A 14,482-nucleotide genomic window follows, 5' to 3' on the forward strand; every position below is an offset into this window, starting at 1 on the left:
TGTTACGGACAGCTAATGGACCAATAGCAGCGACACTACAACAAATGAGGCAGATCTTGAGATGAAACCGACTTTATGAGTGGCTGTGCATAAAGTTAAACGAAATAGGTTCGGTGGTGCTCAGTGGTGTCCCGTAGCAACCAGTCGGATACGTTTGAAGCGAAAGTACTACCTAAAGGCGGGCTATAGCGGTTCTGAAATGACCTGCAATGTAACAAAACCCACTCTGACTTTGCAGAAAGACTTGGGAGTTGGATACAGCGTTTCGGCAATACTGCCGCGCTTCGCAAAGTAAGAAAGATAGCCAGGGTTGGCTAAGTTAGTGTCTGGCGCAGGATAATAACATTGGCTACATTTGTTGCTGTTTGTAACCTCGGGTTGTTCACATAGCTCCACACAGACAGCGGCACGTTCCTAAACAGCAGACCCGTAAACCCGCTGTAGCCTACTGATGGACGTGCGCACATACGTGTGTGCGCTGCTCCTATGCAGCGGCGCAGTGTTCGGTAAACCCACACTGAGGAAAGATCGGGTCCACCACGAACCCGAACTAGCGAGGCCAGCTAACGAAGACAATCAGAGCCATCAGTTCGACCACGAGGCCTTCCTCGGTAAAGAGGAGGCTACGACGTTTGATCAACTAACCCCGGAGGAAAGCAAAGACAGGCTCGGGTAAGATTCCTTTGCTCGCCCCCTCCCCTAGGCTGGAGTCGTTCAAGTGAAAGATTTGCTCAACTTCATCCAGCTGTGACAACGAGGCAAGTCGGCTTCGTTCCAAGATGTATTAGCAAGCTAGCAGTGATGGAACTTAGTCTCATCGTCTGAAATGCATTTGTCTGAAGTTCTGAGTGCTTTGTGGGTCAAAGACAGTGTTCCTATGGCTGTGTCGCGTGTATTCCGATTTGAGGATATTAACATTTCACAACGGCCGCCCAAACGAGACATCTGCATGCTACCGCATCCAAGATTCAAGATTCAAAGGATAAAACCGGAACATTATTATGCGTAAAAATGTAGAGTGCTCTGCGCTTGCACACATTCCCGGGTCATGATTGCCTAGTGTAGTTCTTAATTATGGATAATGCATTAAAGAGTCAGGAGGAAGTTTTGTGGTGTTGAGAAAGTTAGAGACACAACTGACAGAACGTTGTTAACTGCCTTTTGAATGTGTCTAGTAGCACTCAATGCTACGTGTCATGAAGACTGCCCGGTGTTTTTCCCGTCGAGAAACATGTCTTTAACACTGATCCTCTAAAGTTGTGATTTGCGCCTCTCTGCCGAGATGAAATGTTGGCACAGTTGTACACACGTTGGCTGAACTAGACGTGGGCTGAACTAGGCGTGGGCTGCGCTGTTGGCGGTTTTCCCTCACTATCCCCTTCCCTGAAGAACTCAAGTGGGAGGGTCCACGTAACATCACAACGTGGCAACTTGCGATAAAAATAAGTTTCCCAAGGGTAGAACCCTGCTTTCCTGGGTAGAAAACCCTCATCACACCACTACAGGCCTCTCGCTAGAAAACCAGAGTTGACTAATATGTAATTAGTCAACTCTGGTTTTTCTAGCCAACAGCAGTCAACATAGAATCCAGCTGATAAGTGATAGTGCTGTATTCCACTCTAGACTGACAGTGTTAATTAGAGTTTTAGGATATAGTGCTTTAACAAAGAGCTTATCCATGCAGGACAGAGTGATCCCTGATGTACTTCCTGACGCTGGATGCACTACCTTGTTCTCCGCAGTAAGATAGCGGACCGGATCGACGGTGATGGCGACGGCTTCATCACCATCGCAGAGCTGAAGGCGTGGATCAAGCGTGTGCAGAAGCGCTACGTGTACGAGAATGTGGCCAAGGTGTGGACGGACTACGACCTCAACAAAGACAACAAGATCTCCTGGGAGGAGTACAAGCAGGCCACGTACGGATACTACCTGGGTGAGGCTGGACCTGAGGTCACGTGACCTGCCATTAGGGCCTGTCAGACCTGAGGTCACATGACCTGCCTCACGGTCCTGTCAGACCTGAGATCACATGACCTGCCTCACGGTCCTGTCAGACCTGAGGTCACATGACCTGCCTCACGGTCCTGTCAGACCTGAGATCACATGACCTGCCTCATGGTCCTGTCAGACCTGAGATCACGTGACCTGCCTCACGGTCCTGTCAGACCTGAGGTCACGTGACCTGCCTCACGGTCCTGTCAGACCTGAGTATTTATGCGTTTGTTTTCTCTCCTGCCGCGTCAGCCAACCCCGGGGAGTTTGAGGACACCACCGACCAGTTCAGCTTCCGGAAGATGCTGCCGCGAGACGAGAGGCGCTTCAGGACAGCCGACCTGGACGGAGACACGGCCGCCGACCGCGAGGAGTTCACCTCCTTCCTGCATCCCGAGGAGTTCGACCACATGAAGGACATCGTGGTTTTGGTGAGAAACTGAGAACCCGCCTGGGGGGGGGGGGGGGGGGAGCGAGTAGGGGATGTTGGCATCTTCACACCAGGCTGTGTATGTTTACACCTGGTCGGCATGGTAGCAACTGCTACTGGCGTGGCATGTTCCTACGTCCAGTTATGTAGAAACTCACCAAGGCTAGTCCCACCATTCAGAGAGAGGAGGGTGGAGGAGAGAGAGGGGGTGGAGGTGGAGGAGGGAGAGGACGGTGGAGGAGAGAGAGGGGGTGGAGGTGGAGGAGAGAGAGGGGGTGGAGGTGGAGGAGAGAGAGGACGGTGGAGGAGAGAGAGGAGGGTGGAGGGTGGAGGGAGAGGAGGGTGGAGGAGAGAGAGGAGGGTGGAGGAGGGTGGAGGTGGAGGAGAGAGAGGAGGGTGGAGGAGGGAGAGGAGGGTGGAGGTGGGAGAGGAGGGTGGAGGTGGAGGAGGGAGAGGGGGGTGGAGGTGGAGGAGAGAGAGGAGGGTGGAGGTGGGAGAGGAGGGTGGAGGTCGTTACCCCTGGGATCCTTTCTCTAGTTCTTGTAACATGTGGGAAACTCCATCTTCATCTGTGAGGAAGATCACTCCAGCAGGATGGTCTTCCTCCACTTTTTTTTTTTTGCAGACGCTCGACTTACAGTAAGTACAGGGACATTCCCCCGAAGCAAGTAGGGTGTGCCTTGCCGAAGGACACCGTCATTTTGCACGGCCTGGAATCGAATCGGCAACCTCCTGATTAATAGCCATATTCTCTAACCGCTCAGCCATCTGACCCCCTTATCTTCCTGTTTTGACGTGGATGTTTTGAGAGTGTGTCCTCTGGGACAGTGTCCTCTGGGACAGTGTCCTCCCACTTAAGGTTCCCACTCCGAATCTGAGTTCCTTCGGCGGGGAAAACACAGGCAGGAATGCACTAAGATTCCGTGTTCATTAAAGTTGGATTAGCCATTTGACACAGTTAAATATTAATAGTTAATTTTTTGCTGAAATGCTGCTGAGAGTTTGTGAATTCCTGCTCAGCGCTTGATTCTGGTGCTTCGTCCTAATGGGGGTGCGGTTACAATGGCAGACATTAATATGTGACAACTTGGTCAACTCCTTGAGGTTTAATGTAGTCTCTGAGGTTCCCTCTATAACACACACACACACACACATGATTTCCTGTTAAGGTGGTTTACAGACCAGCCATTCTCTATGTGGTCTATAGAGCATCGGATACAAGAACTTGTGTGTGTTTGTACGTGCGCGCACGCACCGAGTGGTCTGAATGTAACTTAAATTTGTATTTTTAATGAACATCTGCTTGTTTATTATTAGACATCCACTTGACAGGGGAGGTTAAGTGGCCATAAAACATTTAGCAAGATTCAGACGAGACATGGAGCCTGAATCAGGAGGGGGAAGGGAGGGGAGGGGAGGGGAGGGGAGGGGAGGGAGGGAGGGAGGGAGGGAGGGAGGGGAGGGAGGGAGGGAGGGGAGGGGAGGGAGGGAGGGAGGGAGGGAGGGAGGGAGGGAGGGAGGGAGGGGAGGGGAGGGGAGGGGAGGTGAACAGGTGAAGTGAGAGAGGTAGGGGAGGGTGGAGAACAGGGGTGAGGAGGGGAGGAGAACAGGGGTGAGGAGGGGAGGAGAACAGGGGTGAGGAGGGGAGGAGAACAGGGGTGAGGAGGGGAGGAGAACAGGGGTGAGGAGGGGAGGAGAACAGGGGTGAGGAGGGGAGGAGAACAGGGGTGAGGAGGGGAGGAGAACAGGGGTGAGGAGGGGAGGAGAACAGGGGTGAGGAGGGGAGGAGAACAGGGGTGAGGAGGGGAGGAGAACAGGGGTGAGGAGGGGAGGAGAACAGGGGTGAGGAGGGGAGGAGAACAGGGGTGAGAAGGGGAGGAGAACAGGGGTGAGGAGGGGAGGAGAACAGGGGTGAGGAGGGGAGGAGAACAGGGGTGAGAAGGGGAGGAGAACAGGGGTGAGGAGGGGAGGAGAACAGGGGTGAGAAGGGGAGGAGAACAGGGGTGAGAAGGGGAGGAGAACAGGGGTGAGGAGGGGAGGAGAACAGGGGTGAGAAGGGGAGGAGAACAGGGGTGAGGAGGGGAGGAGAACAGGGGTGAGGAGGGGAGGAGAACAGGGGTGAGGAGGGGAGGAGAACAGGGGTGAGGAGGGGAGGAGAACAGGGGTGAGAAGGGGAGGAGAACAGGGGTGAGGAGGGGAGGAGAACAGGGGTGAGAAGGGGAGGAGAACAGGGGTGAGGAGGGGAGGAGAACAGGGGTGAGAAGGGGAGGAGAACAGGGGTGAGAAGGGGAGGAGAACAGGGGTGAGGAGGGGAGGAGAACAGGGGTGAGAAGGGGAGGAGAACAGGGGTGAGGAGGGGAGGAGAACAGGGGTGAGGAGGGGAGGAGAACAGGGGTGAGGAGGGGAGGAGAATAGGGGTGAGGAGGGGAGGTGTGTGACCACAAGAGTGGTCATGCTGGTGCTCCAGCCTGCCAGAGTGAAGAGGAAGGAGGACACGTCCAGGGTCAGAGTTAAAACACTTGTCTAAAACAAATGAACCAAGTCAACAGAACATGATTGGGCTTTGCTTCTCCCTTAACAACCTGGTGCTGAGAAAGGCCAGTCCAATCTTGAATTGCATCCAGACAGCATCGCTACTGTACGAAATCTCAGCATCACTAATGTACAAAATCTCAGATAGCATCGCTACTGTACAAAATCTCAGCATCGCTACTGTACAAAATGTCAGATAGCATCGCTACTGTACAAAATCTCCAACATCTCCAGGATGGCATCTCTTCCATGGGGGTCAGGCCAGCATCAGCAGCATATCTGTAATCGTTGTGTCAGCCCTGTGAAGAGCAGATCATCGTAGCTCCACTCGTACTGCCTGGGGCTGGTAGCTGCTCCATGCAGGACTCTCAGAGACCCACTGACCCTCGCGTCCCCCTTTTGATGACATCATGCACTCTGACCGTAAACAGGAAACCCTGGAGGACATCGATAAGAACGGAGATGGCCATGTGGATGAAGATGAGTACATTGGTGAGTCCACAGGTCCTCCTTCACCTCATCTGATAACTGCTCACCACTGTTTCACACATCCTAGATGTTCAGTAAGGGTGGGAAAATCGATTCACATTGGAAACGCGATTTCAGTCTTCTAGCCATTCCCATCGATTCACTCATATACAAAACATATATAACATATATATTTTTTTTTAATTAAGAATTAAAAATCGTGAATCGATTTGTAGTCGATTCGTGACCCCAAGAATTGATTCGAATCGTGAGGTACCAAAAGATTCCCATCCCAAATGTTCAGTCATGGAGATGTTGTTTTTCATAGACGGTTTTAACATCACTTTCATTTATTCCACTTTGGTTATTCATTCGGGCTCAAACCCTTCTGCCCAGTCTCCCAGACATGGATGAAGTCTTAAAGTAAGACAGAAATTCAGCGAAGATCTTTCAGTCTAGGACTGATGACTTGAGGCCAGTGTTGAGGTTTTCAGCGGCCCAGAGGAACAGCAGTAGCCTGGTGTTGTCATGGTCTAATCATGAGATCTAAGCTGTGTTTGTTGGTGGCTGACAACACTTTCTGTGGTCGGGAGTCACAGGTCCAGTGTCCTGTGAGGTATAAAGCCTCCTTAGGTCTCTTAAAAAGGCGCCAAATCAATTCAAGTTAATGTTATTATTACGAAGGCCTTCCAAACCATAAACTTTCAGTTTTTATGGCATCTCCCATTGTCATGAGCACAGCTCAGTGGTAGAACATGTGACCGTGTGGATGCAGGTTCACATCCCCTCTTGTATGCTGCTGTGAATGAAACCATCTGCTAAATGAATAGTTATGATAATTAATAATGTGGTCCTTTCCCCTGTGGGCGGTCCCTCCCTGACACTGTCGTTATTGGTGGTCTTTGGACTTTATACACCGTATAATAAATATAACTGACCTTTTACTCAGCAAGTGGTTCCCTGGGTTATGACCTTGAGCCAGGTTGTAACATTAATAAACAGCTGTGATGGGCAGCTCATCACTGACCTGCAGGGTGTGAGATGGGCAGCTCATCACTGACCTGCAGGGTGTGAGATGGGCAGCTCATCACTGACCTGCAGGGTGTGAGATGGGCAGCTCATCACTGACCTGCAGGGTGTGAGATGGGCAGCTCGTCACTGACCTGCAGGGTGTGAGATGGGCAGCTCGTCACTGACCTGCAGGGTGTGAGATGGGCAGCTCGTCACTGACCTGCAGGGTGTGAGATGGGCAGCTCGTCACTGACCTGCAGGGTGTGAGATGGGCAGCTCATCACTGACCTGCAGGGTGTGAGATGGGCAGCTCGTCACTGACCTGCGGGTGTGTGTTGCCTGCAGCGGACATGTTTGCTCACGAGGAGGGCGGTCCTGAGCCGGACTGGGTCCGCACGGAGCGCGATCAGTTCTCCGACTTCCGAGACCTGAACAAGGACGGCCGGATGGACGTGGAGGAGATCCGGCACTGGATCCTCCCCCAGGACTACGACCACGCCCAGGCAGAGGCTCGTCACCTGGTGTACGAGTCCGACCAGGACAAGGTTAGTATGGGAGCCAGTCAGTCCTACCAGGGACACAGACCAAGCTCATGTTGTTGTTTTTTTGTGTGTTTTTGTTTGAAATGAGATAATAAAAATAAAACACGTTTTATTTATTGTATTTATAAAAAATACAATAAAATTAAAACAATTATAAAAAGGCCTGAATCTGGTCTGGCCTGTGTGTGTGTGTGTGTGTGTGTGTGTGGGGGGGGGGGGGGTCAGGTGTGTGTGTGTGGGGGGGGGGGGGGTCAGGTGTGTGTGTGTGTGTGGGGGGGGGTCAGGTGTGTGTGTGTGTGGGGGGGGGGGTCAGGTGTGTGTGTGTGTGGGGGGGGGGGTCAGGTGTGTGTGTGTGTGGGGGGGGGGTCAGGTGTGTGTGTGTGTGGGGGGTGAGGAAGCCTCACAGCCGTGTGTGTTTGTCCTCAGGACCAGATGCTGACGAGGGAGGAGATCCTGCAGAACTGGAACATGTTCGTGGGCAGTCAGGCCACTAACTACGGAGAGGACCTGACCAAGAACCACGACGAGCTCTGAGCGGGACTGGGAGAGGGGGGGGGGGGGGGGGTGTGAGTGTGGATATGAATGTTTGTCTATGAGTACATGTCTTTGAGTGTGTTTGTGTGCGTGTGTGACAAAACAAAGCCTTAACACACTGCTGTGGTCAGCCAGTACTGAACACTACAGATGATATCTGATGACTGGATGGGACTGGTACAGAGACCTAAACCTGCAGTGACAGGACAGGACAGGAAACTAAACGTCCGTCGGTCAAGGACCACCACACCACCTCGACCATGCTGGTCCAGTTCCCTAAGCTGGGATGTGTTGTTCTTGTGTCGTCAGTGTTGCCTTCCAGCCAGCCAGCGCTCTGGCCTAGCTGCTACCAGCCACTGTCAGACCTAGTTCCTGGATATGGGTTCTGTGGTGTCCAGAACCCTCCCAGAAGCAGGCAGACGTGAGGACAGCGGTCTGGGTCTTCAGGAGAGCCGTCTTGATTGTGGAGCTTTGACGGAACAACCAAGAGTCCTTCTACAACTGTAATTTATTTAGTTGTTTAAACTTGAAAGTGGGTTGTTGTGAAGAGCGTTACTGATATTCCTTGTGTTTCCCTCCAGAGATGGCCACACTCGTTCCTTTATTAACATTTGACATATTTTGTGTATTTTTGGGCCTGTTCCATCAGACTGGGACAGAAGTGGTGTCAATGTTTGATTTGTCTGATTCTGATTACTTTTACAAACTGTTACCAACATGTCTTGTCTTGGAAGACCTCTACACGTTCTCCTTCACCATGAAAACGAGCTCGATGTTGGTCACAATCCTTTTCTTTGTTTATCAAGACATGCATGTGTATAATATTTGCTGAATATAGATTTTATGCCTGAGAGTGAGTCTTGTTTCCTTGTGAAAGCTGTTGTTTAGCTTTCTGTTTTGTCCTTTTTTTTTTTTTTTATCCTCGCCAAGGGTTCTGATGTTGTGTGGGTGGAGTCATGCAGAACTCTGCTTATCTCAAAACATCTTCATGCTATACCTCCGAATTACAATATGTTCTACGATTTATATCAGTGGTTTTTTTTGTTGAAGAAAAATACACTTTCAAAATTTAGAACCAGTTTGTTCGTCTACTTTTCACGTTAGAAATTTGTAATCACTTTCGTATAAGAATGCCAACTTCTAAAGGAGTTTTGGCTGTACGATGGTGTGACGAGCTGTTCCAGAGTTCGGAGGAGACTGTCTAGACTGACGGTGTCGTGAGGGCCTGGGAAAGTGGCGGCCCATCACAGCAGTCCCTTCAGTCCCCACGTCTGACCAGAGAATTACACAGATCAGGTGTCCTGGAGTAGGGCACACACACCTGTGAGAACACACACACACACCTGTGAGAACACACACACACACCTGTGAGAAAACCTTGGACACATTAGTGTCTTTTCCTTTTTTTTCATGCCTTGCTCCTTCTCTCTCACGCTCACCTCCTTAACCTACTTCTTCTAACACTCCCTCTTCCTTGCTCTCACTCTCTGCCTCCTGCTCTCACTCCCCCCTCTCTGTCTCCCCCTCTCACACACACACACACACTCCAGCACACACACTCCCACACTGGCACACACTGCTAGGGATAATCAAGTTGAGTCGATGACTAGCTGTAGCCGCCGGCTGTAGCAGAGTGACTCTCACATGTGACCGAGGGTGCATCCCTGCCACCCTCCTGCCACTCATGTGGAACCTAGGAGAAGTGTGTCACACACACCCCATACACACACTGCACACTTACACACCTTAGAGTGCATGTGCATGTTAGGGGTGTGTGTGTCAGATATCAGATATCAGGAAGTCAAGCAGGACCAAGTTAATTAAGAGTTGCAGGAAGCGAGTGTTTGTGTGGGCTGGGATGATGCTGTCATTAAACAAGTCTAGCTGCTGCTGGGGAGAAGCGTTCCTCAGACTCTGGGAAGAGACCCAGAGCTCGTAATCTCCCAGGAGATGGGAGGGTTGACGTGGTGAAGCCTTACTGAACATCCAGGCTGTTTCATAGAAATGGTCTTGACATTTTCCGAGGTTTAGCAATTTCATTATAGCCAGTGAAAAGTATTCCCACCCCACGCGTAAAGAATGTTCAATATTTAATATGAAAGATTTCATGTTAAATTATGTATTATTCCATTCCTATTTTACAGTTACAGGTATACAATTTATTCTGGCTTGTCTTGTCAACTACAGACCATGAATAGAGATGAGTTTACTGATGAATTAGTGTCTTCACTATGTGTTTTAGAAGAATGTGTGACATGGAGGTAGATATATTTGAATTTCCTTGTGCCTTTTGGGTCTTGATGAATCCCATTAGACTGTCTAATGATCGCACTCGGGGGTCAGTGTGGAGCCAAGCATTTGAATAACGGAGTCTGAAAATACTTAAGGGTTTAATATGCGCTTCAACTCAACATATGAGAGGTGTCACGTGTCAGGCTGCATGTGTCAGTGTGTGTGGAGGGTGTGTGTGTGTGTCCACATAGTCTCGATGGCAAGCCTTGTGGTCATATTTAACAGCCTGCCCGCCTTGTGTTTAACATGGGCTCCTAATCACTCACACAGTGTGTGTGTGTGTGTATATACTGTAATGCCCTTAGACGGTTCTCATATGAGTGTCTGTACAGATCAGGACAACCCCACCCATGATAAGGAGCCCTCTGGGTGAGGGGGAGGAGGGGGTGAGGGGGAGTTTTGGTGTATGTTAATGTCTTAGACTACCCCCTCCCTCTCCTCTGCCCTCCCTCCTCCGCCCTCCCTCTCCTCCGCCCTCCCTCCTCCCCTCTGCCCTCCCTCCTCCGCCCTCTACTCTCCTCCGCCCTCCCTCCCCCTGCCCTCTCTCTCCATACAGCACTCTGTGTAGTCTGCCTAGTGACAGATGGTGAAAATCTCTGTGGAAAGTGTTTATTTGTGTGTTTATTTATGATGAAAGACTTGCTGTTCGTCCTGGGTGGAGGTTCACAAGCCGCTGGTGAGAGCAGTCTCACTCCACCAGTAACTAGACAGCAGGACTTCTCAGAGGCAGAAGAAAACCTTGACTAACCCCTCTCTTCATAACCCATCTCTTCATAACCCATCTCTTCATAACCCATCTCTTCATAACCTGTCTCTCCATAACCCATCTCTTCTTAACCTGTCTCTTCATAACCCATCTCTTCATAACCTGTCTCTCCATAACCCATCTCTTCTTAACCTGTCTCTTCATAACCCATCTCTTCATAACCCATCTCTTCATAACCTGTCTCTTCATAACCCATCTCTTCATAACCCATCTCTTCACCCACTCGCCACGATTTGATCTTTCATCTCTCCCTCTCTCCTTTTCTCCTTCTCTCCATCTCTCCCTTTCTCCTCGAAACACATCCAATTTATCTTATTCTCCATCTCTCTGCTTTTCTTTTCGTTTTCCCTCTCTCTCTCCCTCTCCCCCTCCCTCCCTCCTCCCCTCCCCTCCCTCCCCCCTCCCTCTCTCCATCCCGTTCTCTCAGTCCTCATGTGTGTGTGTGTTCCTCATGTGTGTGTGTGTTCCTCATGTGTGTGTGTGTTCCTCATGTGTGTGTGTGTTCCTCGTGTGTGTGTGTGTTCCTCGTGTGTGTGTGTGTTCCTCGTGTGTGTGTGTGTTCCTCATGTGTGTGTGTGTTCCTCATGTGTGTGTGTGTTCCTCGTGTGTGTTCCTCGTGTGTGTGTGTGTTCCTCGTGTGTGTGTGTGTTCCTCGTGTGTGTGTGTGTTCCTCGTGTGTGTGTGTGTTCCTCGTGTGTGTGTTCCTCGTGTGTGTGTGTTCCTCATGTGTGTGTGTGTTCCTCGTGTGTGTGTTCCTCGTGTGTGTGTTCCTCGTGTGTGTGTGTGTTCCTCGTGTGTGTGTGTGTTCCTCGTGTGTGTGTGTTCCTCGTGTGTGTGTGTGTTCCTCGTGTGTGTGTGTTCCTTGTGTGTGTGTGTGTTCCTCGTGTGTGTCTGTGTTCCTCGTGTGTGTGTGTGTTCCTCGTGTGTGTGTGTGTTCCTCGTGTGTGTGTGTGTTCCTCGTGTGTGTGTGTGTTCCTCGTGTGTGTGTGTGTTCCTCATGTGTGTGTGTTCCTCGTGTGTGTGTGTTCCTCGTGTGTGTGTGTTCCTCATGTGTGTCTGTGTTCCTCGTGTGTGTGTGTGTTCCTCGTGTGTGTGTGTGTGTGTTCCTCGTGTGTGTGTGTTCCTCGTGTGTGTGTGTGTTCCTCGTGTGTGTGTGTTCCTCGTGTGTGTGTGTGTTCCTCGTGTGTGTGTGTTCCTCATGTGTGTCTGTGTTCCTCGTGTGTGTGTGTGTGTTCCTCGTGTGTGTGTGTTCCTCGTGTGTGTTCCTCATGTGTGTGTGTGTTCCTCGTGTGTGTGTGTGTTCCTCATGTGTGTGTGTGTTCCTCGTGTGTGTGTGTGTTCCTCATGTGTGTGTGTGTTCCTCGTGTGTGTGTGTGTTCCTCGTGTGTGTGTCTGATGGTCTCCCTGGGCCCAGATGACCTCCGACCCCCTCTCCCCCCGACCCCCCAGGCCTCCACGCTCTTTCATAACAGCCCTGTTCCTCTGCCCTGCCTCCGAGTCGCACGCACTCCTTACGTAAGACAGCCGCGATGTAAAGACGACCACGTCCAGTCCCAGATCCCCTCGTTCATTACCGAGCGGTGTCCGCTTCAACATGTTTTTGTTTTGTCGGAGGAGGAGAGAGTGGAGGAGAGAGTGGAGGAGGAGAGAGTTGGCCCCACAGGCCCATGCCACAGGGCCTGGTCTCTGAACTTCCTGTATGTTCATCTGCTGTGGCAGAGCTATACTGTATACTTGACTGTGTTTAGATTTATTATAGGAGGTAGATGTTAGAAATTAGTTTAATCTCCTGTTTGGTAGACTGTGTCAGAGACTATCAGATCAAGTATTGGGTTCTGTAGTATCCAGAGGCTGCGCTTTATGTCTGTGTGCTCTGGCAGGCACAGGGGGACATGACAGCACAGCCAGCAGGGAGGCAGGGAGAACCGTTTTTATTTATATTATTTTTAAATGTTTAGGTTGTTGCCATGCCTGTGAGAGTGTGTATCCATGTGCGTGTCAAATCTATACAGGCTTCGGTTTGCGTGTTTGCAGTTTCTGATGACAAAGCTTAAAGTTTTCCATCAATCTTTTATATGTCATCTGGTGAGGTCTCACTTTCAGGAGTAGTCAGCGGTTACGCACACACACTCACATAAATACACACACACAGATACGCACACACACACACACACACGCAGATACACATCCACTCACACACAGATACACATGCACTCATACACAAACACATGCACTCACACACAAACACATAGACAGAGATACGAAAACACACACACACACATATGTACAAATGCAAGCCTATACTCCCCCTGCTGGACGCAGACAGGAAGTGAATCATCGTATGTCCAACAACCGCACTTCAGCACATGCATCATAATGACTCTTAATGAGCCCATCGAGCCAGTGTAGATAAAGAGAACTCCATTAATGGCTACACAATTAGAGAGAGGGCTTTAAGCAGCCATACATTTCAATTTAGGAGCCATAAAGCCAGTGAGCTGGTCGTTAATTCAGGCGGTCGGTGAAGGAGGCTCTTCTGGACCGAGGTCAGAAAGACTCAAATCAGCATCGGACAGCTTTTACCAAACTCTCGTTTTATTCAAACACTTCATCATACATGTGTTCTCTTATCTGTGGAGAGCATGCGGACACGTGAAAGATTACGACTTCATCCTGAAGGATGTCCTCACACACAAAGACCTGTTTGGGGTTGAACTTATTCACACTCTCCCTTTCCTCCTCTCTTATCTTCCTTCCTTCCGTTTCATGGTCCATGTATCTGTTGGAAAGGAAGAGAGGGTGGTGGAGGGTGGAGGAGGGAGGAAGAGGGAGGAGGGAGGAGGAGGGTGGAGGAGGGAGGAGGAGGGTAGAGGAGGAGGGATGGAGGAGGGAGGAGGAGGGAGGAGGAGGGAGGAGGAGGGTGGAGGAGGAGGGATGGAGGAGGGAGGAGGAGGGAGGAGGAGGGAGGAGGAAGGAGGAGGGTGGAGGAGGAGGGATGGAGGAGGGAGGAGGAGGGAGGAGGGAGGAGGAGGGAGGAGGAAGGAGGAGGGAGGAGGGAAGAGGAGGGTAGAGGAGGGTGGAGGGAGGAGGAGGGAGGAGGAGGGTAGAGGAGGATGGAGGGAGGAGGAGGGAGGAGGAGGAGGGTGGAGGAGGAGGGATGGAGGAGGGGAGGAGGAGGGGGGAGGAGGGAGGAGGAGGGAGGAGGAGGGTAGAGGGAGGAGGAGGGAGGAAGAGGGAGGAGGAGGGTAGAGGAGGGTGGAGGAGGGAGGAGGAGGGAGGAGGAGGGTAGAGGGAGGAGGAGGGAGGAGGAGGGAGGAGGAGGGTGGAGGAGGGAGGAGGAGGGAGGAGGAGGGTAGAGGAGGGTGGAGGGAGGAGGAGGGAGGAAAAGAAAGGAGGAGGGAGGAGGAGGGTAGAGGAGGGTGGAGGGAGGAGGAGGAGGAGTGAGGAGGAGGGTGGAGGAGGAGGGATGGAGGAGGGAGGAGGAGGGGGGAGGAGGAGGGTAAAGGGAGGAGGAGGGAGGAAGAGGGAGGAGGAGGGAGGAGGAGGGTAGAGGACGGTGGAGGGATGGAGGAGGAGGGAGGAAAAGGGAGGAGGAGGGTAGAGGAGGGTGGAGGGAGGAGGAGGGAGGAGGAGGGAGGAGGAGGGTGGAAGAGGGAGGAGGGAGGAGGAGGGCCAGTTTTCCCTCCTTCCATCCCTCGCTCCACGGGAGGCTGGCTGTCCTGTGATCTCATGTCTCACATGATGGAGACACCTCTAATCCTGTTAGAGCTCCATATCCTCCACAGAAGGAGAGAGGAGGAGGAGAGGGGAAGGAGATGAAAGAGTGGAGGAGGAGGAGGAGAGGAGAAGGAGAGGGGGAAGAGAGGGTGTGTGTGTGTGTGTGTGTGTGTGTGTGTGTCTCCTGGGATATTA

At 51.5% G+C, this 14,482-nt stretch overlaps 2 protein-coding genes across 2 annotated transcripts in view; one reads left to right on the forward strand and one right to left on the reverse strand.

Moving 5' to 3' along the window:
* LOC134028510 (apoptosis-associated speck-like protein containing a CARD) overlaps positions 1 to 14,482 on the reverse strand; it is a 386,877-nt gene that overhangs the window by 112,728 nt on the left and 259,667 nt on the right. The gene's annotated exons all lie outside the window — the stretch shown is intronic.
* Positions 114 to 8,581, forward strand: rcn1 (reticulocalbin 1, EF-hand calcium binding domain). The gene is made up of 6 exons (XM_062471636.1): positions 114 to 672; positions 1,743 to 1,936; positions 2,248 to 2,426; positions 5,389 to 5,449; positions 6,782 to 6,981; positions 7,405 to 8,581. The coding sequence occupies exons 1-6, from the start codon at positions 452 to 454 to the stop codon at positions 7,510 to 7,512; spliced, it is 963 nt and encodes a 320-aa protein (XP_062327620.1). The 5' UTR covers positions 114 to 451; the 3' UTR covers positions 7,513 to 8,581.

This window comes from Osmerus eperlanus, chromosome 10 (genome assembly GCF_963692335.1).
Source record: "Osmerus eperlanus chromosome 10, fOsmEpe2.1, whole genome shotgun sequence".
Classification (NCBI taxonomy): domain Eukaryota; kingdom Metazoa; phylum Chordata; class Actinopteri; order Osmeriformes; family Osmeridae; genus Osmerus; species Osmerus eperlanus.

What these genes read in the sequence shown, in the direction of transcription:
- rcn1 (XM_062471636.1), top strand. Translation starts at nt 452, where the DNA reads ATGGACGTGCGCACATACGTGTGTGCGCTGCTCCTATGCAGCGGCGCA. An exon ending in GAAAGCAAAGACAGGCTCGG is followed by an intron (nt 673 to 1,742) that starts GTAAGATTCCTT and finishes TGTTCTCCGCAG; the next exon opens with TAAGATAGCGGACCGGATCG. An exon ending in TGAAGGACATCGTGGTTTTG is followed by an intron (nt 2,427 to 5,388) that starts GTGAGAAACTGA and finishes GACCGTAAACAG; the next exon opens with GAAACCCTGGAGGACATCGA.